Below are 25,844 nucleotides of genomic sequence, written 5' to 3'. Positions count from 1 at the left end.
GACCTCAGATATAGAGATTGGATCTTAACCAAAAAAGATTAGATATTTATTGTGTTGTTGTATCTGTGTTGGTCCCAGGATATTAGAAAGACAAGGTAGGTGAGGTAATATCTTTTACAGAAGTTGGTCCAATAAGAGATATTACCTCACTCACCTTGTCTCTCTTGATATTTATTGACATATATTTGTAATTTCCTTCCTAGTTTGATGTGTATCAAATAAAAATAGGAAAATAATATAATTGAGCAATCTATGCCAATTTGTTGGCTTTTTGGTGAAAAAAGAGAAAAACAAAACCCATCTCCATATGATATTCTTGCATACTGTGGAGTGTTTTAGTCCCCCATAGTGATGAAATGAATAATTTAAACAGGCAGCTCTGATACCACAGCCTGTTTAAAGGTTCTCATTTCCTTTAATGCTGTAGACTACTTTTGCTTGGTTAGTATGAAACTGCTGCGGCTGAGATCTCCAAATGAGGAAAAAGAGATTTAGCACAGTTCAGTTCTTGTAGTAGGTCCATGGTACGCTTTGTCCTTGCTATGTTCAGCTACAGCTTTAGTATATAATCTAGTATTGAACCCTAGCAGTTGCATCACAAATTGGTAAGCATTATAATTATGATGATAGTGGAAGGGCAGACCTAAATCACAGAGGATAAACAGCTAAAAAAAAGTGTTGCAAGTGAGTTGGGTGGTGCCATGGCTTAGTTTATTGGTAGTTTCCTTCCTAGTGGTGACCTTTTTTTCAGATCTTTATTTGGTTCCAAATGTAATGAGTTTCCATGTGCTTAGTATATTTTCTAGTGAACTGTTGTCTGCATCCCAAACTGAGGCATGTTTTTGGCCCAGCTGGCAACCAACTCAGGAGAGGTCTAGGACTGCTGTGTTTGCTGTATTGTTGCTACAAGTACTACTGTAGGTCAGAACTGGGGTGCTTTGGCAGAGCTGTGAATGGAAGCTTCCACAGAAAAAGTCCAGTCCAGTTGTAGTAGTATTAGTTCTAGCCACTTAAGTTTCTTCCTTTCATGTATATTAAAACTCATCATATTCATGTTTAATTAAAAAAGTAAAATGGTACTGTACAATTTGTTGGCAGACACAAAACTTTAAGGCTAAGCTCTATCTCTGGTATTCTAACACACCTACACCTTGGTACCTGAGTGACCTTGGATTAGTTGTTGAAGCCCTTTGTTTCAATTTTTCGTAACTTTCTTTAAGATATGATCATTTAAAATCAATAGGGATGAATATTTAATAAGAGAGTCTGGAGTTTGAAAGCTGTACAAATCATGACAGTCTGTTATAACAGGCTCATGTTTGGCTTTGTGATTTTATCAAGTTTTGTTGTTTTTATATAAAATGAAGTAAATTTAGGGTTTCCCAATACCGTTGTTCTCCCCCCCATCTCCACACACACACACAAACAAACACACACCCAGTCCTTGGATTTCTTATGTTCTTTTCTCCATAGACCTTTATAGCCCTAACAGCAAAGAAAACTATATTTATTTTCTGTATCTGTCATTTTAAATCCTTTTTGGCCAATGTACATTGTTAAAAACTTATCTTTTTGATGTGAGAAAAGTTCAGCCTTCCCTTTCCTGTTTAATGACATCACTGCTGTTTTATTTCAAGAGTTCCCATTGAGATAATAGGATAGCTTCGGATAAATGCGTCCATGCCTCTTAAAACACATCTACAGTGATTCTGCTGTAATAATTTAGTATTTTAAAGTGTTCTGGTTATCAAAACTGGAATTGCATATTGTACATCCATGTGCTTTAATTAGTCTAGTTTTGCTGATGTAACTTCAAGAATGTGACTTTTTACAATCTCATCAAACATGTTCATATTTTCCATTAATATATATTGAAATTCTGCAGTTAAAGAACTTTTGAGTAACTTTACTTGCATATTTTTTATCAAATAGGTATCCATTAGGGGGCTCTCAAGGTTTAAAATGATCAGCCTTGATACCAATGGCTTCGAAGCCTTACTTCCTAACCCTTTTTTCTTTTTGTTTTACAGAAAAGGTCACGGATTGCCTACAGTGACGAGGTGCGGAATGAGCTCCTAGGGGGTGATGGGAATTCCTCAGAGAACCAGGTAGGATGCTAATCAAGAAGCCCTAGTGGGTGGCTGGAGGGTGAAGGAGGTCACTGGCACACTGGGCTTCTCAAGCTGCTCCTTAACAGCATTAGCAACAACTCATGTGGAAGTGATACTGTTTAATGCAAAGCTGGGGTCTTAATCAACTTCAAAATGTTTCTTGGAGATCTTACATTTAACCCTTTACCTTGTGATCACTGTCTGCTATCTTTAAAAAAATCTTTTCTTCTTTTTTCTTTATTATTTAGTACTTTAAGGAATAACTTGAAACACACTGTTTGCTGACAAAGCCAGGGTCTTCACCTCAAACACATGTAAAAGGAATAAAAAAGTATATAATGCAGCTTTGATAATAATGCAGTATAATTAAATCAACACTGGCAGGCAAAACAAATGAAAGTGAGCTCTCAGAATTCAACAGTACCCTCTCACTTTCCTTCTGTCTTCCTTTCTTAACCAGGTTTTCTCTCCTTATACCGAAAATGCAACTTGCCTCATAAAAGTGTGTAATTCTCACACACATGTTGTACTGGAGTTTATAATATTATATACATTTTTTATGAAAGAGTGTTTAATTACTGTAATTTTATCATGATATTGTTCATTAGGACACTATAGTCAAGATTCTTACAAGATTTTAAAAATGATGATGGAAGCACAATTTTCAGGGGGGTTTAACCCACCTATTAATATTTCATCTCGGATTGAAACTTTTCATATAGGTTTTCTGTCTGAAAACAATTTTATTTTAAATCAATTCCCTTGTCTTCCCTCACACCAAAATTAAGGTGGTACTTTTAAGTTAGAAGTTACTTTAACATTTACTTGAATAATATTATTTATTTATTTATGCTGTGATAAAACTCAAATAACTTCTGATTTTACAAATAAAGCTTGGTAAATGATTATTTAACAATAAATGTAGTTATTTGGATATTGTAAATCAGGAAGACATAAGGACCAGAATCTGAAGTTTTTATTCAGTTCTGACTTCACTATGAGTTTTGCCTCAGGAATGGCTAGGTGAAAATTTAGTAAAGACTTCAGGATTTGTCCCTCAATGCCAAAATAATGAGGTTTAAGAGCTTGATTACTGAGCAAGTACAATATTATAAGAACTATATTATTAAAAGGCTAAATGGTAATTTTCATGATTGACTATAATACATATATTAATGAAATCACACACATTTTATGTAATATTCATTTACACCATAAAATGAGGCTGTAATAGCTTTAGACATATATTTAAAGAGGCAGATAGACAAGGTAGGCATCTTCAAATTTATGTATTATGGCAAGGGATTTTCCAGGGCTTGAATGAATCGCAAGCTCTCTTTTTTTTTTAAAATCCCAAAGAGTAGATATACTAAGATGATAGTTTGTTTTAGGGAGAGAATTTTCATAATTTGCATGTCATCAACATAAGTTCAAACATATAAAGGTGTTAAGGTACAATTTGGGTTTTCACGTCTTTTAACTACGCTGCTGTTTACACATTCCAAGAAAAATTTGTGTGAGATCAGACATAAAAGGGGAGTTGTGATAAGAAGTTTTACTTATAATAAAACACCTAATGTGTGAGCATGAGATAAAATATTTTATTTTTGCTTTTTAAGGAATGGCTGAATAACTGATTCATAAGTGCAATTTTTGTGAATTGTGATCTGTCTTTCGAAACTCTCAAGTTAAAAAAAGACTATGCTCTCACCTCAAAGAATCATATAATAATGTCAATTTAAAATTATGTGCCAACATATTATTTTTGTCTTTGAAATGACCACTTGTTATCTAGGATAAAACATGGAGGGAGAAATATAGTAGGTTTCCTTCAGAAATCTAAATCCATATTTGCAACTGATGTCTTGAAATTGACATTCTTGTGTCACTGGAAATGCTAAAGTTTTGTTTTCTTCTTTGACAAACTTTGTAAGTATGAAACTCTGCTGCAGATGAGAAACTGTCTTGTTTCTTTTAAATACATGAAGGCCAATGTTCACAAAGAGCCTATTCACATTTATTGGACTATTCCAGTAATCATCCTTTCTATCATTTTTTCATATGGAAATATAATGATGATATATACTTGTTAGAGCTAAGTAAATACTTAATCATAAGAGTATAATGCTGGGTATGTGTAACTGGCTGGTTATCACACACTTTTTAGTCTAAAGTTTGGCATAACATTAGGTATAGTTTTTTTAAATCTGACATAAATTTTGACTATTTTAATATGAATAATTAACCAACTATGTGTGAGTATTTAATCCAACAACCCAAAAAACTATTGCACCCTTGTATTGGTATCGAAATCATTTTATAAATATAAAGCTTTACCTATCCAACATAAAATGCCAATATTCTTCAAAACTGTATGAAATACTGGGGTTGTCCTTCTCATGAGTAAGAGTTTGCTTTCATGTTGTTTGACAGGAATAAGTGCAGATGGAAGGAATAACCCTCAGTCTGATCCTATATGGTTTAGATTGATTAATTAATTAATTTGTTAGGGTTGGGTTAAATTGGTGAAATGAAGAGCTGTTTCTTTCCCTGCAATTCTCAAACCTAGTTTTTCTTGATGAATAAATCAAATGAAAAACAGGTTTTGTCTAAGAATTGCTGTTTTAACAAACTATAAATATTAGTAAAATCCATCAATGGAGGTGGTAAAAATCTGGGTAGCCTTGAGAGTTAGCTAGATGAGGCAGAGATAAACTTCTAAGCTTGTACAATTCTTTAGATGGAACATTGGTAGTCATATTAAACCTTTTTATAACTGTTTCTTGGAAAGCAAAGTCAAATGGAATTGAATATATTTATGTATGATATATGATTAAGCTCATTTAAAAATAAGATTGGGAGGAAGTGAAGAGCCAGTTGCCTGGCTGGTCTTTTGTTTATTCAACTGTTAGCTCTTAATTCATGTTTCAAAGGTATAGGGCAGGGATCTACATAACTGAGTTAGTGGGTACACAGACTGACTGAGGTTATGCAGGTAAACAAGTACACCGAATTATTTTTCCAGTTGTTCCTCAAAACAGATTTGTGTAGGAACAGTTAATATTGCAAAAAAAAAAATTGCAAATGAAAGTGTTTAGGTCTTCCCCCTTTTAAGAAATTATCATCATATGTACAGAAAACAGTGTCTGAGAATATGGTCACGGCTGCATGCTTACACCAAGATATGATTAGTTTATAATAGTTACAGTATATAAAAACTGCTGGTGTTGTCAAAATATGTACAAATTCCAGCAATCAAAATTTCTTTTAAAATTATATATCATTGTTTGGTATGGTAGATACTAGTGATTGCATGCTGTATTTAATAAAGTAATTGCTTGCTCTGTGTACATTAATTTTCTCCTAATTTAAAACCAGTGAACATAATCAGATAAAGCACATTCTGAGCTATAAAAATAGGAGACCAAAAAAAACCAAAACAAAACAAAAAAAAAACCTACTGTGCATGTTTGGATAATCATTTTTTCCAGGAGCGTAGTCTTAAGCAAGGACTCTGTTACTTTCAAGGCTTATTTGTCATTCTGAGCGGCAGCATTTATCAAATCCCTTGAAAGACTTGAGCGCTTCAATGCAATGACACAGTGCTTAAAGTTGTGGCTTCACTTTATTAGTTAAATAATTGTTTTATGTGATGACTCAATGTATTTTTAGAAAGCATATATAGAGTTAAATAAGAAACCCTTTTGTACCAAAAATATAGTGTGCAGGTATTTTATAGTATTACAAATCTCTGTGTTTGAAATGTAATACTATTGCCTTCCATTCCCAAACTGGATTCATTAATATTTTTGAGTAAATTCTTATTAGCCATAAGTTAAATTAAATGTGGGTGTGTATTACATCACACACTGTATATGTGATTTGTGGTAAACAAATGTTGTGGCTACTTAATTTCTGACTACAAAGTTCTGATAATATTAGATTTGGACTTGCTGTGCATAAAGTGTGTCAAACTTCAGTTACCGTCCAGGGGGTGAAGTTGGTCAATTTAATTCCCCAAGATCTAAAGAAGGTTGGTATCATTTCATATAGCCCTGGCAGAGCAGATCATTACCAGACACAAATCTGTTCGTTACATGCCGAGGGTTTATAGCAAAATAAATAGACTGTCATCATAAGTTCAGAAAATTGTGTGTTCGACCCACGATAATGTGTAAAGGGCATTTAATAGAGTTCAGCATTTATTCGTTATCTGTATGCGGACAGAGACAACAGTAGCGTTATCAGCTTTTTTTTTTTAAAAAAAAACTTCCGTAGTTTTCTCTGTCACATGACACGCCTCACAGACACACACACACACACACTGCGGCGCAGTTTTGATTTTAGTCGCAGCAGAAGGCTTAGCCACAAGAGATTCCGCTGGTTCAAACCAGCGTAAACCAGATTTTTTTTTTTCCGCCTACAAAGGAACAGATTACCTCTTATATCAAATTCCGTATTGGAGGGGGGAAAAAATCTTTGTTTCAAAAATATGCAGATTATCATAAACTATAATGGTGGCTGTATACTTTTAAATGCTGTTTACAACTGAGCAGTAAGCTTAATAAAAACAAATATATAAAAATTAAAAGGGCAATACGTTTTCCTTCGAATGCATTGTTAGATGGAAAAAATACATCTTTTGTTAATTTGAATGAATATCTCTCAGCCAACATTTAAAAAAAAAAATCTCCCATTACCTAGCTTAGCTGCAAATCCTATGCAGAGCTTAAATTCAGCCATGCAGCACAAACAAGATAGAACATTTTTTGTTTGGGACCTATTGAAAAAACAAATGTGCAGCATTTTGAAACTCTCACTGATTATAGCAGGGTGGCATGCCCCAAATGGGCCGTATTGCAGGAGAGTAGTTTTAAACTTTGGCCCTTTAAGTATCATAGTCAACTGAAGAATGGTGACCTCAGAAAGAAAGGATAGCTATGTGATCAACTCCCAGATCATCTCTTTCTAAAGGGATGTAATGTTTGCCTTTTTGGAGAAGGAAGTGGGGGGGGGGGAGATAGAAAGAGAGAGCGAAACCGATTTATGATAGGCCAAGTACTTGATTTTAAGAACTGGTTTGGTGGGTAAAGAGTGTGGTTTTCTTTATATCAAATTCTTGGAAGGTTCCTTTATCTTTCATTTTAAGTTACTGCAGTATTTACCTTCCTAATTTATATGGTTAGTAACCTTTTGTGTCTCTTTTTTGTTGTTGTTGTTGTTGATGTGGTGAAGCATAGGTTTAATATTAGACCGACCAGCGGGAACCAATGGAATATTTTTTTGTCTTCTCTCTTGCTGGAGATTCTCAGTGTTTGTAAACATTCTCATCTTATATAGAAGTTGAATATTAGTCTTGTGAAATTGTAAATGAAACATCAGAATAGACTGAGATAATTATGTAGCTGTTGTCATTGTCCAATTCAACTGGAATCGGAGAGAAAACTGTTTTTTCATAAAGACCCTTTGCATACATTTATTGTGAGTAATTGTACTATTTTGTTCCAGTACAACAAACTGATGTATCACTCTCCATTTTGAGAGATACATGTTACAATATAGTTGGTATTCAAACTAGTTGCTTTATTTTTTTTAAGTAGTCCTGCCAATACAATGGTATTAATAGTGTTAAAAGGGTAGATTGCAGTGAACTGGACTGATTTACAAACACACTTTTATGTAAAAATATACAAAATATAGTGCTCCTGAATTAGGATGCATATGCACAGTGGATCTTTTTTGAAAGAAATCATGTTTCATAATAGCCATCTTCCTTTTACCTATTATTAAATCTATTATACAATAAAAAAGCATTCTGTTACACTAAACCACATAAGCTGTGTTGTTTTTAACTGGGAAAAAAAGTTGCTATAATAGGTTCAATAGTAATAATCTAATTAGATTATGAATAAGAATTATAACAATTGGAGTACCAGTGACAAGCTGTAGAGATACTGTAGTATATTAATAAGTCAGATCTGTTAGTAAAATAAGAAACCAGTTGTCACAACTAAAAAAATACAGAAAACATCCTGAAAACTTGTATATACAAAACCACTTCAGCTGTACAATCTTGGAAGAGAGGAATAGTAAACTTGTTTTTTTCTTTATAATATAGACTTCTATGAAGTCATTCCCCTTTATTTCATGATGGTGTCTTAGATGTGGTTTAAAAGAGAATTTCACACTATTCTCTTTGTTTAATGTGACAGTGTGAGAAAGTGATCTTTATTCGTTCAAAAAACTCTGCATGTAGTCTATGTTTAGGTTCTTTTAATGTGTTTGTCTGTGATTTTTAAATGCTAAACATGTAAACAGATAAATTGTCAATGTTAATTCTGTATCCTGTCACACAACTGATCTTTCTTTCCTGCCATTTCTTTCCTTTTTATCTTTTTTGTGCGTTCATGTTGCAGTTGATAAAATTACGTGAAGAGGTGAGTACTTTCTTGCTTTTTGTTGTCTAGCTTTCCCTTTAAAGCTGAGTTTCCAAATCTGAAAGTAGATCTTTTTGTTCATTGTTGCAGGGAAATCCACACAAAGCAAAAATATTGATTACATTGCTTAAAAATATTCACTGTTGTGTCTTTTTTCCCTAATAACTATATGCTTACATGGGACTCCCTAGATCAAACCTTAGAAATTAACATTCTTTGAGAGCAGAGAGAATTCTTAAAGGCATTGGAAAAAGAAGGAAAAAGCCTATTATTTGATCTGCTAGACTATCACAGTCAGATCTGGTGTAGCAATAATCTTGTTTGCATCACAAAATCTTTGATGGGGTAAATACATTTGTACATAGGTGTTTGTAAATGAAAGCATTGCTTTGGTGAAAACCTCCACTGTAACAATATCAAACATATGTAATACTTCATATGCATTGAATTTAGTGTAGAACAATTGAAATACCTATTTTATGAAAGTATTGCATAGACAGTGAAGATGTAGTACAAATAGACCTTCCTCCCTCCCCCATCAATATTTATTATTTATTTGTGTGTATGCAGTAGATCTGTAGGTGTAACACTAGAGATCAGTATTCTGAAGCACCTGTCCTTTCACTTAGGAAATGGCTCATAAATATTTAGAGGCAGAAGTCTAGGTTCTTATGGTCAGTTGCTCACATTTTGTAGTATATTTTCTAAAGGTGCTGTCCACTGTCGTGTGAGTTGTTAGTGGTGTGGGTGGGGATGTGTGCATGCTTGCACAAGAAGGTATTTGCACTGCTTTTGTTATTTCTCTCTAATTACTACCAATAAGGGTTTAGTAGAGTCATAGTTGCTAGCAGGCCAAATTTCTGAGTAGACTCATGGAGAGAGCTCCTACTAAGCAAAGTATTAACAATTTCATATGGTATGTTCATCTTGTCTTCATTACCTTCTAACTGAACAACACGAGGATGATGATGATGATGATGAGCTGACAAATCAATAATGGATATTACACTCTGGAAAAAGTATTTATCATAAATTCTAGGCATGATGATGAGAGAGAACTGGGAACTAACCAAATCAATATCAACAAAGGGGAGTTCTTGATGTAAAAAGGCTACTTTTTTTTTAAAGAATCTTTCACCAGTGTCCCAGGTACTCTGATTGTCTCCTCTTCCCAGCCCAAAATGGATCTAATATTAATGAGGAGAAAAAGAGAGCTTAAAAATAAATTAAATATATGAGACCCAGTGAAAGCCCTTCCATCATGACCTAGTTCCCTTCCTTAATATTCTATTTATAATCCCTGTATGTAAACAAATAAGAATGTTGTTGCAAGATTCATATAATGAGATTTCTGATATGTTAAGACTAGATATGACTTGCAGCAAAGGATAGTTCTTCAGATTCACACATACCTAACCCTTTCATGGTTGCACATACCTGCATGTATATGTATACATTTGTAAAAGGCTGCAGTAGGTGCATTTTCCTAACAAATTATGAGTTTTTTTTATATAAACATGATTACTGACAATTTTTGAGATACTTTCAAAATTGAATATAGAGTATATGAGCTCAGCTGCCTCTTTCAATAGTGTAGTTTATATAGTGCTAGTGGTGGATATTAAAATAACCACATGCAAACTAATTAGGTAATTCAGCATTTGCTGCAAACGGCCATGCCTTTGTCTTTTATCAGATCTTTTAGCGACTTTAAATCCTTTTGTTTATCAACCTAATGAATTGCATTGTATGATAGCATACTAGTAATTTCCTCCTCTCTGTTTATTTTGTAAGGTTGATCAGTTACCTTTTTTTTCCATCATCTCACTGCATGTTGTAGAAGCCACCAAAGTATATATCCAGTTAAGGAATTATAATTCTGGACAGATTGAGATTGAATTGACAGAATGATAAATAATTTTAATGTATTGAGTTTGTGTGTTCTGGATACTATCTATACAATAAGCTATAATTGTGGTTGTATTTTGATATTGAGTGCAAAATGCACATTGAAATCTAAATGAAGGATAGTACAGTGACTCAGGCATGGTTCTAAACTAGTCATATAGTAAAACATCAAGGCATCCCCAATTATAGTTCACCTAAGGAGGTATGAACTGATCTTAAAAGGAATTGTGATTTGCTATACTGTTTGTTAATAAAAAAAGTACACTTCCTCTCATTTCAAGGCTCTATTCTAACACACATGCAGTACACAGAATTCTATGGAGGCTGTGTTGCTCTGTCTTTTTAGTTTCTGAAATCTCAGTTTGAATCCAGCCCACATGGAATGACTAAATCTCTAGTGATAGCATGCCACTTTGCAAAACTTCCTCACATAACTCCAGATAGAAGCTCTTTCTGAAGCTACAAGACAGACTAAATCACCTCACTATCCACCTTACAAAGGTTTGGGTTGTGTGGGAGAATAAGTTTGGGGAGGGGTGGGAAGGAGTTGAAAGCATCAGCTGCTACTGTACTTCATTGCCTTTGATGACCAAAAGGATAGTATTCATCCAAAACCAAACACAGAATGTAAATAACACCATCACTTAGAACAAAAATTAGATTTTTATTATAGAATGGCTTAGGTGGAAAGGTTTTAAAATCAGAGGTAAGACACAGTGTTGAGTTAATGTTAGCACTGAATTCACAGTACTCTAGTGTTCTAATTGCTTAGAGTAGGGCTAGGCTAGACTAGGGTGTCTTGCATTGTTTTTTCAGTATAATTTTTTCTTATATACTGTATACAAACACATACTAAAATACTTGCATTTTTGATTGGATAAGTGTGCTAAATTATCACAGTATACAATGTTAATTCTGATTTCCACCTCACATGCACACTTCATCAGATCAGAAAAGTGTTTTCATTTTAAGCATATGACAACTCTAAATAACTCTCCTCTAATTAAAGGTGCTATTGCCTGTGCTGAGTCCTGGAATATGTAATTACAGTGTTTAAAGTGTCTCTTTTTAACTTTTGGAATTCTTATCTTTGGAACCTCAAGTTACCCCTGCTGATCCATAGCCTCACCTTTATTTTCTTAAGGAAAATATTTCTGACACATTATTATACAGATATTACACATTCTTTATAAAAGTTTAAACTATTTAACATAAATTGAGTCTTAATACAATTTTTTAAAGAATTGCATCGTACACTTACCCATCTTTTTAAAGAGGGTGTCAAAGCCATAGAGAAAAAGAAGCTGCTATTATGAAAAGCTACTTTTTTTGAAACTTATTATATAAAATTAACACTAATTATTTAGATTGGCCATGAGTCCTAAGAACATGCACCACTCTAGCTGCTGTTATGATTTCAATTAGAAAACCGTAACTTATGTTTTCAAATGTTAAGTGCTTGTGCTTCTTTTTTTTTTTTTCTTGGTGGCCTGCTCCCCATGAACGTAAAAGGCTTTTGTGCAATTTACTCTTAACCTATCCGCTGTGTATTAGATGACTCTATTAATTATTATAGACTGTTATTGCCGCTTTCCTGACCTTCACATTGGGTCCTATCTGTGCTGATCTAAATGCATTGTTTTAATGATTTTAAAAAAAAAAATTCAAGGCAAGCTTTGATGTGGCTTTAGCTGCCTCGATCGTCTGGCCGCATCTCAGAGATGTGTCACCTATGCCGGGAGGGAATAGGGAAATCACGTTTTGAATGGTAATGATAACATACTAATCACTTCCTTTCTTTGAAGATGGAAGCGAGATATTCTGTCAGCATCCCTGGCTGCTAGAGCTTGGAGGCATTGGTCTAGGTGTATTAGCTTAAGTGTGCATGTCAATACAGCTTGCATCTCCCAAGATCCATAGGGGCTCATTAGAGCAAGGTAGATCGTTTCGGTAGACAGCCACTCAGATAATATGTATGGCACCTCCTTTTTTTTTTTATTATTAGAAAGCATTCCTTCGATTTTTTTTTTAAATGACATCTGTCAACAAGGCAAAGTTGCAGTTGTTTTTGACACATACCAAAACAATTTTTGGGGGGGATAAAGAAGGGGTTGGTGAAAGTATGTGTGTCTGATTGGTTTATACATATTTTTGATAGCTTGATTAGAACGAGTCTGGGATTAGTACTCTAAAAAGAAGTAAGGCTTATATTTTGAGAGTAGTTTGTAGATGGAGAATAAGTAGTGAAAATAATCATTTCACCTTTGCACGGTCATTAATTATTGTAAAAATATGTGCAGCGCTATATTTTTGCTGGAGTTCATAAAAAATCTCTTTATGTATGTAAGGATGTATGTACCTTTTTACATGTTTTGATATATATCTTTAGATATAGATGCCAGTGTTTTGTTATTGTATGTGCATCCATCAAGCAGTTCTAACGATATACCTGCTGTTTAGTATTCTGTATGAGTAGAATTTTGTTTTTATACATCATCTCCTTTCCATAGCAGGTCAAATAAAGTAGAAATATACTCCCCTGAAAATTAAGTTAATATTAAAAATTACAACCTGCAATAATAGTGATGTTTTGTGAAATTATTGTTCAATAGAAAACATGGATGCTTATGTATGATAAAATGGGAAATAAATCTTGAAGTTGATCTTCAGTCAGTGTCCATATCTAGCAGAAGCATTAGATTTGATCAGCGTCCTCCTGTAATAACAATGAAGCACATATGTAGTGTTTCAAAACAAAATGATTGGTAGACATAATTATGATTGATCACAGAACCTGCCTCTTCCAGTGGTGCTTGTAATAGGCTATTCCATAAAATATCTGTAGATATTTTTGTTTTGGCATATGAAAGCGTAATTAAAAAAAGGGGGGGGGGAGAGAGAACATTGTAGACTGCAGTCTGATTTTTTTTCTTTTTCTTTTTCAGAGGGCACATCTGCTCGATAACACAGAGAGGCTGGAAAGGTCATCTCGGAGACTAGAGGCTGGATACCAAATAGCAGTGGAAACCGGTAAGAATTCTGAGAGTGAGCAAATTGTCTTGCTTATGCACAGCAGTCTTCACAACACATGACATTTCAGGAAAACTTCAAAGGCGAAGCAGAGACAGCAGCCCGAGATGTGGTTTACATATTGGGGAGACAATTGGGAGCTTATTTGCGCTTATCTTTTTTCAAGTTAAAAGGCATGACATCTACTGAAAACAGTTCCTGAGGTTTAAAAGTATACATCTGAAAAGAGATGGAATACTTTGTCTAAATTCTACATTTGTCTTAATGTGCAGTTACATGTTGTCAGTTTACCCACCCGCAATGATTGCTAGCACACTGTAGACTCCAGTTGTTTTCGTCTTTTACTTTTATTGATATATGTAAAAATTATTTTAATAAACCTATAAGATATTAACCAGAGACAAATAAATAATAAGGTTGCCAACTCAACTTTCTTGAAATCGATTCAGCATTAGACTGTTTAGGGTTTTTTATACAATATAGGTAGCAAATTGTACTTTGAATCTGTAAATATTGAACAAAATAAAGGAAAGAAGGCTAAATCAAAGCCAAATTTATTATTTTTATTGCTGATAGTAACTCTTTTCAATTGGTACTTCCAAAATGTCTTCATTAAATTTTTCCAGTCAGTGATTTTTTTTTAAAAAACACAACAATAATTAAGACTCTAAAGTATTATCTCCTTAAATGAACAAGTTTATGCAAAATTATGGAAGTTTCATATAATGCCTGTTATATTTTGAAAGTAAAATAATTTTCTGGGAGACAATCCAAATTATTTGATATAAACTGATATTCTACAGAATCTAGTATGTATTATTTAAAAGGTATATGAAATTTAACCCTTGTAGAGTTAAATATTATTATGTTAAATAACTGGTATTGTTAATATGTCCACATTTAAATTATTCTGGACTTAGTGAAAAATAATGCAAAAGAAGTTGGCAACATACCATATTTATTTGTTCTGGAAGGGGGAGAATTAAGTAATTTCTTCATGAAGAAGTCAGAATAATGGAAATAGACACCATGTCAGTAAAGGTAGCCTTGCTGTAAATTCTCCAAGAGTTCTACCAGTGACCACAACTCTGGTTTAGAAGGACTGTTTTAATGAGTTAAAAATTTAACTCTGCTTTTTTTATCACATTCTGGTTTTTCCCAAGCAAAGGCTATGTAGGATTGCCGTCTCTCCACTTAGGGGATAAAGTGGCTTATTCCTTTCTCCCACATTTTGGAATTTGATATCTTAAAAAGAGCCATCCTGTTAACTTCCTTTACCTATGTCTCCATGGCCATCTCTGAGAACTGTATATGATTATGAGCCAGGTCCTCAACTGATATAAACTGACAGTTTCATTGACTTCCCTGGACTTACACCAACTGATGCCAGCTGAGGCTCTGTTCCTATGTATCACTCTCTGTGATGTAAGGTGGAGTTTTTGTTTTGTAAACTGCACAGATGTTTTTATTAGGAAGTGTTAGCATCACTGGAATGCAATTTTCTGCTGTAGCTTTTTGTGGGAATTAATTAATACATTTTAGACCCCGGTATGGACTATGAGGATTTTGGGGACTAATAAAATTATAATTCAGTACAATATAAAAGTTAACTTTTTACACACATGCGGAGCTATTATATAATCATTATGTGTAGTGTTGCCACGTAAGTACAACATTTTAATTTATTGAACTCTGATTCATCACTGAATTGGCTTTCAGACCCAGATCTCCCATGATGATGAAAGGAGAAGGTGACAACCATTAGATGTCCATTATATTGTGGGTTTTTTAATATGTCTGAAGCCCCTTGTAATGAAATATCTGGAATACTCAGTAGTTCAAATCCATTTTAGGACTCTCTATTAAATATTTTTGTTATATTCATTGGCATGTCATAGTATAAAAAGCAAAATATATTATACTTAATTATTAAACCTATTAAAATGTATTAAACCTTCAGTGATCTCCTAAGGATTAATCTCAGATCACATAACATATTTCATACAGGTCCTTACTGCCACATGTTAACTCTTACTCCCATAAACTGGAAGCTTTTTGCCATTTGCCTCTCTAAATTCTTTACCTCTCAAGTCATTCATATATTTGGGTATACCAGCCAGGAATTATTGAAAGGGTCTAATTTCATTCTGACTTCCTACTTTCAGTGGGTAAGCACCGAAGGGTATTGGAGCCTCAACAGGAAACAACATATATCACCATAGTTAAGATGCAGTCTGAAATCAACTGTCAGGCCTCAGAAGTTACAGGTTATAACCTATGGAAATTGTGGATGCTTAAATATATGGGGAGACCTTCTGAATGATTAAGCATGAAATTTACCCTATTCCTGGGGGCCCAAATGAGGATTATGGCATCCATGACCAATTAACTTTAGTAAAGCCAAAGTTGTGTGGATCCCCAGTATTGGGATTCATTTCACCCTAAATATTCGTAGGGATTCATTCCTAACTTACCAGGTGTTGAAGTGCTGATAGAGTAACACAGGAGTTGTACGTTCAGTCCAAGCTCTACTTAATTTCTTCTTAGTAATTTAAATACATCGAGCTGTATTTCACATAGTTCAAACTACAAATAGGTCTCATGTCATACGATTTATGCAAAGAAACCATTACTAATATGGATAGTGGTCTTCGTGGTCTCAATGGTGTCTGTAATAACTAGGGCAAGACTTAATAATGGCTGACAGACTTGTAAATTCTACTTGCCCATGGCAAGCACTTTTTTTTCTGTTGGTCAATGGGGAAAATATTATATGCACTTTTTTCCCCATTGTCAGTGGCCATCATGGTAAAGGGCAAACAAGCAGGTAGACTCTTTCTGAGGATTAATGGAAGACTTTTTTCCAATTTGGAATGGAATACATTTTATAGCTGCATAGGCTCAAATTTTAGTTGCATCCACAGTGAACTCCAGAGCTTCCTTATCTTCCCTGTAGCGAATATATAATTTGGGAGTGTGTCTCTCTCTATCCAGCATTATCCTGCTTGCAAAAGTTATATATAGCTTTTCTGAATGTGCAGAAGTTCAAAATGCCTTGTTCAATTCATCTTCAGAAAAGTAATTGGAGTGCAAGTAGTCAGTAAAGTGTTATGTCAGTGGAAAAAAAGAACTAGATCAAACCTCATGTGAGACCGTCATGGTTTTCTGTTGGACAGCTTTCAGCAAGACCTTCCTGACTGCCAAATGCTTTCTGAAAGAGAATACTGAAATTAATATCTAGACCTCACCATGTATCATGAAAATCTACAGAGTAACTACAACTGCTAAATGCCATCCAAATTCATATGATGAAATAGTATTCAAGATACCAGTGAGTGGTTTCCTTTTCTTCCTGAGCCTCAGGTGCTTCCACGAAACTCAGTAGATATGATTTCTGAGAATCATAACCTCTTTCTGCATCAGCACTTTCTGAGTTTTTCTCCTTGAATGATGATTATTGAATATCTTGGCATGTCTCTGGAGGCATCTCAAGTCCTCTGAGCTACTAGAAAGGTTTATACTCTGAGTGAAAGAGATTTACTCCTTACAGTGAATCTCAAAGCTTTGGACCGTTTTCATATCCACTACTCACAAACAAACTTGCTATAAAAACAAAACAAAACCTGTCTGAAGAGAAGATCCATCTGAATCTAGGTTTCAGACCTCACTTACACATCAGCAATTTGCAGTACTATTTAGTGTTTGGAAATCTGAACAACATATAATGGCAAATGCAGTTGACAATTGTTCTGAGTTTTCATGAGCCTGTAAAATATAAACCTCAGTGATCACAACGAGGAACTTTAGTTTCATCCGGAAGTGCGTTGTTCAGCCAATATCCTCTCTCCTGATTTTATAAAAGGTAAGGATGATCTTTTAAAATTCTGGTTAAAACATAAAATCAGTAGTTTCACAGAGTATCAGTGTGTTCTAACTAAAATGAGTAGTAGGCCTAATTGTTTTGATTCATTCATGTGTGTTAGCTATGTTTGTTAGCGGCTGGTTTAACTATACTAAATGAGAATGTGTAGAGAGAGAATTATATACAATATACCCATTCTTCTAGGGTTAGGCTATGAATGTAGCATTGAAGTTCTGCTTTATCACCGACCTGCCATACCAGTAAGACAAGAATTTCTCTTTCTTTCTGTAGATCAGTGATTACTAAACTGGGGTCAGTGGATTGCTGGTGGTTCATGGAAAGCTAGGTGGTCATATGGTTCTAACTTCCCCTTTTACTCCCTAAACTGTATTTAAAAATGTATTAAATACTATCCCAATGTTAATTTTCTATGTAAGCAATTTCTGTAGTAATCACGGGAGTGTTACATAATCACAAATGGGAGGAGAGGTCGTCCATGGAATTATGAATGAGTGGAGAGGGTCCATATAACACTTCTCTGTTAAGTTGTGGCCTTCATATGAAATGTTTCAGGTTTCCTAGAGGTAGCCTACAATAATTCATTTCCACTATGTGAATTTGGAAGGGCAGTCACAAAAAGCACGTCCTTTTTCTTTTACAAAATACTCTTTCCTGGCATGTGAATACATCAAGCTTTTGACCTGTCTTTGTTATAAATACCATTCCCAAAATCAAAACCCAGCATTTATTTCCGACTCATCTGTTATCGTATCTTGATTGTAAGATGTTTTTCAAGGTATGCTATCAGTGATAGGGTTGCTATAAATCGGATCATACTATTAATGGTTGAGGATTTTGCAAGCAATGCAGGATATTTAAACACACATCTTCCATTCAAATGAATAGAATGTTTATAGAGAGCTGCTGATGGCATTGCAGCCTGTGATTCATGAATGTGTATCTGAGCAGGATAGTACCTGAAACTAACTGCAGTAGATATCTTTGCAGTTGTGACTAGCAGAGTTTGAACTAGTCAGTGATGTGATGCCCATAAATCCATGATGTTGTTTGACAACTTTGGACTGCTTCTCCTTTCCTGGTGGAAAAACACTGAACCATGAATCCATGTCCTCAAGGTCTCAATGGTCTCTACTCTCTCCAGAGTTCTGAAGTGGTTCTGCAGTCAAAGTATATTTTTAGTGGGGCAAATTAGATGTAATTAGTAAAAGTAAAACATATGGTGGTATGGAAGTTAAAGCTGAAAATTTCCAACTACACTTAGTCTATTCCCTTGCAAATGCAGAGTTTAGCTAGAGCATGCATTCATTAAACATTACTGTGATCAAACACTTAATTTAAACCAGAAGAAAATAAAGTGTGCTCACTCGGTATAGGAAAGATTTAAATGGGTATAACACCCATTATTAACAACATATCCTAACAGCAATACAGGTAAGACTAAATTTTCAGCCTGGGCCTCTATTTTTATGGATGCACAATTTTAATGGAGCAATTAAGATCACTTGGGCATCCACAGATCTGATTTGTGTTCATTTTCACAAATAGCTAAATGAAATTAATTATTGCAAGCGTAAAAATGAAAGCCAGGTTTTGAAAATCTGGTCCCCTAATTTCCAATTCCTCTTGCTAAAATCCTACTTCTTTCTCAGTTATTTACACTTAATATCCACTGGCCTCATCTCTAATGAGTTATTCATACATGTATATGTGAATACTATATGTAAAATCTTTCATTAGTGAAATGGGGCTCCTGAGTTATGGTTCATATACCAATATCTCCTTCTCAGGTGTTGCTTTGATATCCCTGAAGAACATCTTTCTGCTGAAATCTTAATCCAAAGTTTCTATAGTGAAATGAGATTTATTTATTTTTTTGGCAGCTCCCACTCACCATCAGAGAGGGCTTTTTTCATGGTCCCTTTTCCTTCTACTCAGAGGGGTATTTCATGTTTCATATATACATTTTTCTTTATAGGTTGATTTCAATTAAAATCTGTTTATGGTATCAGAAAAATTTATTTGGAAATGATATATTTCAGTTCTAAAACCTTAAACCCTCTGCTTCCATCCAGATTCTAGGTGGGGATGAGGTATTCTCTTTGCGGGTACCAGACCTGATCCACATGTACTGTGGAAAGCAGAGCAAGACTTCTCAGGGTGGAGCCATTCTCCAGGAGGAAATGGGTTTTACCCAGTAACAGCCAAGAGTAGCAGCCGTAGAGTAGGAATTGAATAAGCTGCGCCCTCTGCCTTGTGTTCCCCAATATCTTCTCAGCCTCTGAATGCTGATTATGTCAAGAGAATGCTTTTTACAACTTTGGCTCTGGACATTTTCTTTCCATTTGTTAATTGGTTGGTTTCCCCTATCACCTCTCACCTTCTCCCAGTTTCTCTGATGCTGTCCTTGTCCCCCCACCTTCAGTGCTCCCCTCCACCCTACTCTACTTGTTCTTCACATTCATCTTATCTCCAATTCTCTTCCTTCTTCCGTTGAACCTTTCCCCCATTCTTTGCTCCTGCTTGCTCACTTCCGTCTTGCCATCTACCTGTACTTATTCCTGTACCCTAATAAAAATAAACAGAAAGAAATGTACATATATTTAAAAAGTGGAAGAAACACTATGAATCCATTAAAACCATGGTTACTTTGTTTTGAGGCAAAGACCTTGATTAAAATTTTGAGTCCATTGAAGTCAGTGACAAAAATCCCATTGATTTCTGTGAGGCCAGGATTTCACATCGATGGGACACTGATTCTGATAGGGGTCTACTTCAGTGTAAATATGTAGTAACGGAGATTGAGCCATTAGAGAATCTTTGAATGCTTGTTGTTTGAATAAGTCTGTTCACAAGTTTCTTTCATTTTTTGCTGCTGCAATAGTGTTATTCAGAGGAAGAAATCCGTTTTTTTTACCATGTAAAAGTGATGCTTGTGGTAGTACCACAAGGGAAGGAACCACATCTACTAAGTGCCCTCTAATAATCTCACAGTATTAAAAAGCTATGAATCCTGTAGCAGAAAAGATTTTAGACTAGTTATAAAGAAAGACATAAAGGGATAATCATTTCATTTATAGCAATCCTTTCACCCAGATGGCTCCCAAAGTGCACTGCAAATTTAACAGATTTACAATACTGTAGTGTATATGGGAATTACTTTACCTACAATTAAAAACCAGCCATCTTTTGAGTATAACGCTTCTGCTGTTTGTTATCTCACAGCAGATCTAAAGCCCACTAAAATCAATGCTTATCTTTCCTTTGACTTCAGTGGACTTTGAATTGTGCCATTAATGCCAAAAGTGAAGGATGTCAGACCCATATGATAGTATAAAGAAAATTTTATATGGAAAAAAGTAGGTATGTGAATTTGGCCAGGATGCCAGGGCGAGTGTCCCATTTGTTATATGAAGTGCTGTAGATACATTAATGTCCACCACTGTTCAGGACCTCAGCACTGTGGAACTTGTGGTAGAATGGTTGCAACAGAGCCGTGCTAGGGATTGGGCCTGGTTGAATTATTTGTTTAAAATTATATTTATCAATTTAGCACTTTTTTACGTGAGCAAACTGTTTGAACTGATTCAGTTGTTCTTCATAAGTCTATTGCTCATGAAGATTTGCTGAATAGTTTGGGCAAATAATTTTCAGGCTAAGGGCTAGTCACCTAAAGTTCATGGTGTTGTTTCTTGCTCCATGATAGGATAACTAAAAAATTTTAAACAGGAGAATAGAGACTTATGAATAACGTATTTCCAGTATAAATTTCCAGATGAAAAATCATTCATGCTGAAATCCGTGAGACTTCCATGAACATTTTCACAAATCCTGGCATTTATCAGAATACTTATGAATACACATGAACAGCTGATTCATGGCTAACTGAACTCGGCACACGCTGTATTTGTAAAAATTTGATGTTTAAGTATTGATCAGTTCTGCTGTGGATACTGAATTAGTACTGGCTCATAGGGGATAGTGTCTCCCATTGAATCACCAAAACACTATTGCAGCACTTTGTTTTTTCTTGGTAGACTCCAATACCTGTTTGCTAATAGTATTTGCGAGGACTGCAGGTTCTGTGATGAACCACCATCAATGGTGATGCCTTGCAATTTATTTTGTGGGTGTTCATGGGAAAGCTCTTGAAGTAACTGGTTAAGCTAAAAATATTATTTTTGGTTAAAGCTATCGAATAACTTCATTTTCCTACAACAGCATTGCTAAATTCACTTTTAAAATAACTTATATTCTAATCTGTTTTTAATAATTTATATTACATGCTTAAAGAGGTCTCAACTGAGAGTAGGGTCCCATTGTGTTAGGAGCCATATGTACCCATAGTAAATACAATTCCTGCTTTGAACAGAGAAGATAAGAACAACAGAGGGCAGGAGGAGAAACAACAATAAATTAATGGCCATTATTACTGCTAGTTGTTTCAGATCCCCTTTCCAGAGTAGAAGTAATGACAGAGAGGCTGGTCCCATTTTTTCCTTTCTTTTCAGTATTGCACTAGATTATTAACCACCTAGATCAAATATCATTATGAGATAGCAGACCCTAGGATTTCATCTACTGAATACAATTTGTCTTTAAATGCGGATGTCCTACTGCATTCATTCATTCACTAATCCTTCCCAACCTTCTACCAATCACCTACTAGATCAACAGCTCATCCCAATGCAAGGTGAACTGAAGGAGAAGCTAAAGTGATGAGCGTAACAGTGGCGAAACTTAACTTAGTGTGGTCTCAGTCACTCTTTTGATCAGGTTAAATAAGTTAAGCATGGCTCATTCCACCTGAAAAAAATTAACAAAAACAACATACCTTAGCGTATTGTAGAGGTAATACCAAAAAAACTCATCAAAAAATGTGAAGTAATGGGGAGCAACTGAACTTGTCTTTCATGGGTAGAATCTAAATCCTGAAAAGGACAATTATCCTGGACTCCTCTCTTGTAGGCATGATTTTTTCCACGCCAAAGACCTCAGCATAGATTTTCAAAACATGTTCTTGAATTTTGTTTGCCTTGTTGTGGAGGACAGTCACCTATAACCTTTAAAAGATCATGACAGAATAGTGTACAATGTCTGTCTGACCTGCAACCATATTAATTACCCTTCCATTTGAGAGGTCTAGCTATGTGGTTTCCTGATACACAGAACAGTTAGGTCAACCCTGGGGTGGCGGGGAGCCTAAAGTTAGGGCTCTTATTTCTTTTTTAGAACACCTATGTAAGTGGCCTGACTGAGCTTCTAAAAGCTTCTATGAATTTCATTGGGGCTGCTTACATGTTTAAGTGCTTTCCCAAATTGGGATATATGAGGATGGTCTCACATATCCTGTTATTTTTTGAAGGCCTCACAACTCTTGCTTTGTACAAAAAAGTTTGTTGAGACATTGAAAAGATCCACATCATCCTTCAATGTAGGAGAGAAAATTAGATTTTAACATAGGGGGAAAATCAATTGTCTTGATGAATAGCAGTCTCTGAGCATGTTCTCCTAAGATATTGTCATAGCATAAGGATCTTTGGGGACCACATTTTACAAGCCAGTGTGCGGTGACATTCCTCCGCTTTTCACTCTGCCTCATTCTTCTGTCTCACTTCCTTGTCTTATTCTCTTCATGTTCTTTGTTCCTTCTCATTTTTTATTGCATACAGCTCAGTAAAGTGTTAGCTGATTATTACTAGCCTACACTCCAGTGGGTGATGCTCCCATTGTTGTCATGCATCTTTTTTAATCTAAATAATAATAAACCGTTTGGCCAAGCTGTAACTTTAAATGATTCCATTTCACATTTTCCACCCTATGTTATGCTTACACACGTCAAGTGGAATCTTTTTAAGGACTTTATACAGTCTGCTCTTTCTATACATTTTTATTTTTGTTTGCAACATCACCACCACAATCTTGGTGGGGAAACTGAGGTCCTTTGCAGAAATGGGGATCTGTCATTTACTCACTATAAAGTCCCTTAAGAACCTGTGTTAACTAGAAGCTACCTCTTTAAGCATTTTGCAGATAACCAAAGACTTATGTTTTTCCCATCAATTTAAAAAGATAAATTTTTTCAATTAGTTTACATTATCTTGTAACATATGTAAGCACATGCCTAACTTTAAACTCATAAATAGTCTAATTGACTTAATAGAACTGCTCACATGTTTAAATATTTTGCTGAAGTGAGGAAGTGATTTACCAAGCTGGAATTGGGGGAAGAAGGGGAATTGAAAGGCATCTGTATTCTGTTGCGTCTTTATTACGCCTAAATAAAATAAAGGAAGTCAAAGCAAGAGACAAAATTCCAGTTTACTTTCAGATACAGAGAAAAACTGTTAAATTTGTGACCTTATTATATTTCATTCATATAACTTTCCTAGGGGTTTTTTTTAAATTCAGGTTTGGTTTCTCTTTGAGTTTGACTTTTAGTACTGAGCATCTATAGCTGGTGCTTATGTTCTTAATAGATTTTCCAGGGGGGGGAGTACTGCTGCATTTTCACAGCGTGAGATCTTTTTGGACTAGACTTTGTGTACAACTTACATTAAGTAGAAAACTTGATGGGCTTCAAAAACAGCAAGATATTTTTTTAAACTTCTTTTTTAAAGCCTTTCACCTCTACTTCCTGTTTTCTTCCATTTGCACAACAGAACAAAGTTTTCCATTAAAAATTATTTGTACTAAAGAACATGCTTTTCCAACTAAAGTCAGTATCAAAAGTGCTGTAGTGGTGAATCATCATTCAAGTACAGTACTTTGTTGACCTTTTACATCTTGAGTCTAAGAGTCCAAGCCATAGTTACACAAATGCCTGTTTTTTGATGGGGGTGGGAGTGGGAATTGCCCTAAAGCCAGACAGAGAAAATGATCTTTGAAAAACTGTACACCTACTAGAGAGAAGGCAGAGTGGCTTATAATGTCACCCCTTACTTATCCAGTGTTCACTTCTGTGCTAGTTCATCAGAGACAGCATGCATATTCAGAAGCTTGTAGTATTATCTTATGAAGTTAAAATTTTTCCACCCCTTTGGAAGAAACACTTTGTCATAGTCACTGACATTTGTAATCCAAAAGAGGGAGTCTTAAAATATCAACCATTTTCCAAAATTCAGCTTTGTCTGATAGATAATGAATTTAGTGAAACTTAATTCTTAGTCAGAATTGAAGGGCATGTGGCCATATTCTCAGTTGGTGTAAATCAGCATATCTCCAATAAAGTCTATGAAGCTATGCTGATATGTACCAGGTAAAGATCTAGCCCATTTTATTTTAAAATAAATCCATTTTTCTATTTTTTAACTGAAAAACTTTGTTACTTCATAGGAGGATCGTGCTTAGGCTCTCTGTCATTTAAATAAATGAGACCCGGTTAGACTAATGGTTTGTGATAGGGATAGACGATGGGTTAGCAAGATAAGAATATACATCTCTGACCTGCACTAATGTTAAACCTGTGTATTTTCAATTTGTAACTTGATGATAATAAGCCTTAATATCAATATCATCAATAGGTAACTGCTATGTTTGCATTGTTTCTGAAATCACACAATTTGTATGTTGCATTTTGCAAAGCAAAACTTGGTGAGATGAAGATTTTTTTCTGTATTCTTTCTTTTTTGTTACTTGTGCAGTTCATTATTTTTTATTACATTTGCCTGATCTTGATGATATTAACACATTTCCACTTGTTTGAACACCTTTTCCCTCAGCCACTACATTTGGTGTCCAGAATGCCATCTTCAGAAACTTTCATCAATTGATAATCAGATCACTGCTTACTTTTACTTCTATTTTACATGCTATATGTAATTATTATTGACATGGTTTAAATAATGGTGACTGCCATCTTTCTCAGTTACTGCTGTTAGTCTAAAAAAGTACAGTGTGGAAGCAAATCAATGATTTTTAACAAAATAAAAAAATCAGTTTTTGTTTAAATCAGGTTTTACTAAAATTAAGTACATTCTTTTAAAAAAATAAAACCTGTTTAAAAATAACTAACTAATTATGATGATTATGTTAAAGCCTAAACTGTACCATAATCTACTAAAATAATTTAAATTAAAAAAATTGCTACGTCAGTGAGCCCTTCTCATATTTTAATGAGTTAAGGGGTTGTGCAGGGGGAAAACATCTTTAACTTTTGAGGTCAGATCAAGCTTTATATTATGTCATAATGTCATGTATCACATTACTGAAGTATCTATATTATTTTCAGTCTATACAGTGGAATGAATGCTAGTATTTACATTTTTCCAAATGTAAGTACTTTCTCAGTTTCTGTTGTGCAGAAAAGCTTTTGCTATAGTTACTTTGGGTTCAGTATTTTTTCCTTCATTTGGACTAATTCATTTAAAGTTGAGAATTGGAAGCTGAAAAAAGCAGAAAAGTGTGTTTTCTACTTCCAATATATGGATAAAAACTGGGTGGGAGAGGTTGAGATCTAAAATCTTGAAGAACATGGAG

General features: G+C 34.7%; 1 protein-coding gene across 4 annotated transcripts in view; it reads left to right on the top strand.

Moving 5' to 3' along the window:
- The window catches only part of VTI1A (vesicle transport through interaction with t-SNAREs 1A), a 327,438-nt gene that overhangs the window by 74,272 nt on the left and 227,322 nt on the right, over positions 1 to 25,844 (top strand). For all 4 annotated transcript variants that reach the window (XM_067537005.1, XM_067537002.1, XM_067537001.1 and 1 more), the window contains exons 4-5: positions 2,031 to 2,108; positions 13,402 to 13,486. In XM_067537005.1, the coding sequence (XP_067393106.1) occupies positions 2,031 to 2,108; positions 13,402 to 13,486 (163 nt within the window). The remainder of the gene's footprint in view (positions 1 to 2,030; positions 2,109 to 13,401; positions 13,487 to 25,844) is intronic.

Source organism: Emydura macquarii, unplaced genomic scaffold (assembly GCF_026122565.2).
Source record: "Emydura macquarii macquarii isolate MOO-44397 ecotype Brisbane River unplaced genomic scaffold, CSIRO-AGI_Emac_v2 contig_3692, whole genome shotgun sequence".
Classification (NCBI taxonomy): domain Eukaryota; kingdom Metazoa; phylum Chordata; order Testudines; family Chelidae; genus Emydura; species Emydura macquarii.
Note: the sequence above shows the minus strand (reverse complement) of the source record. Positions and strands in the feature narration are given on the sequence as shown.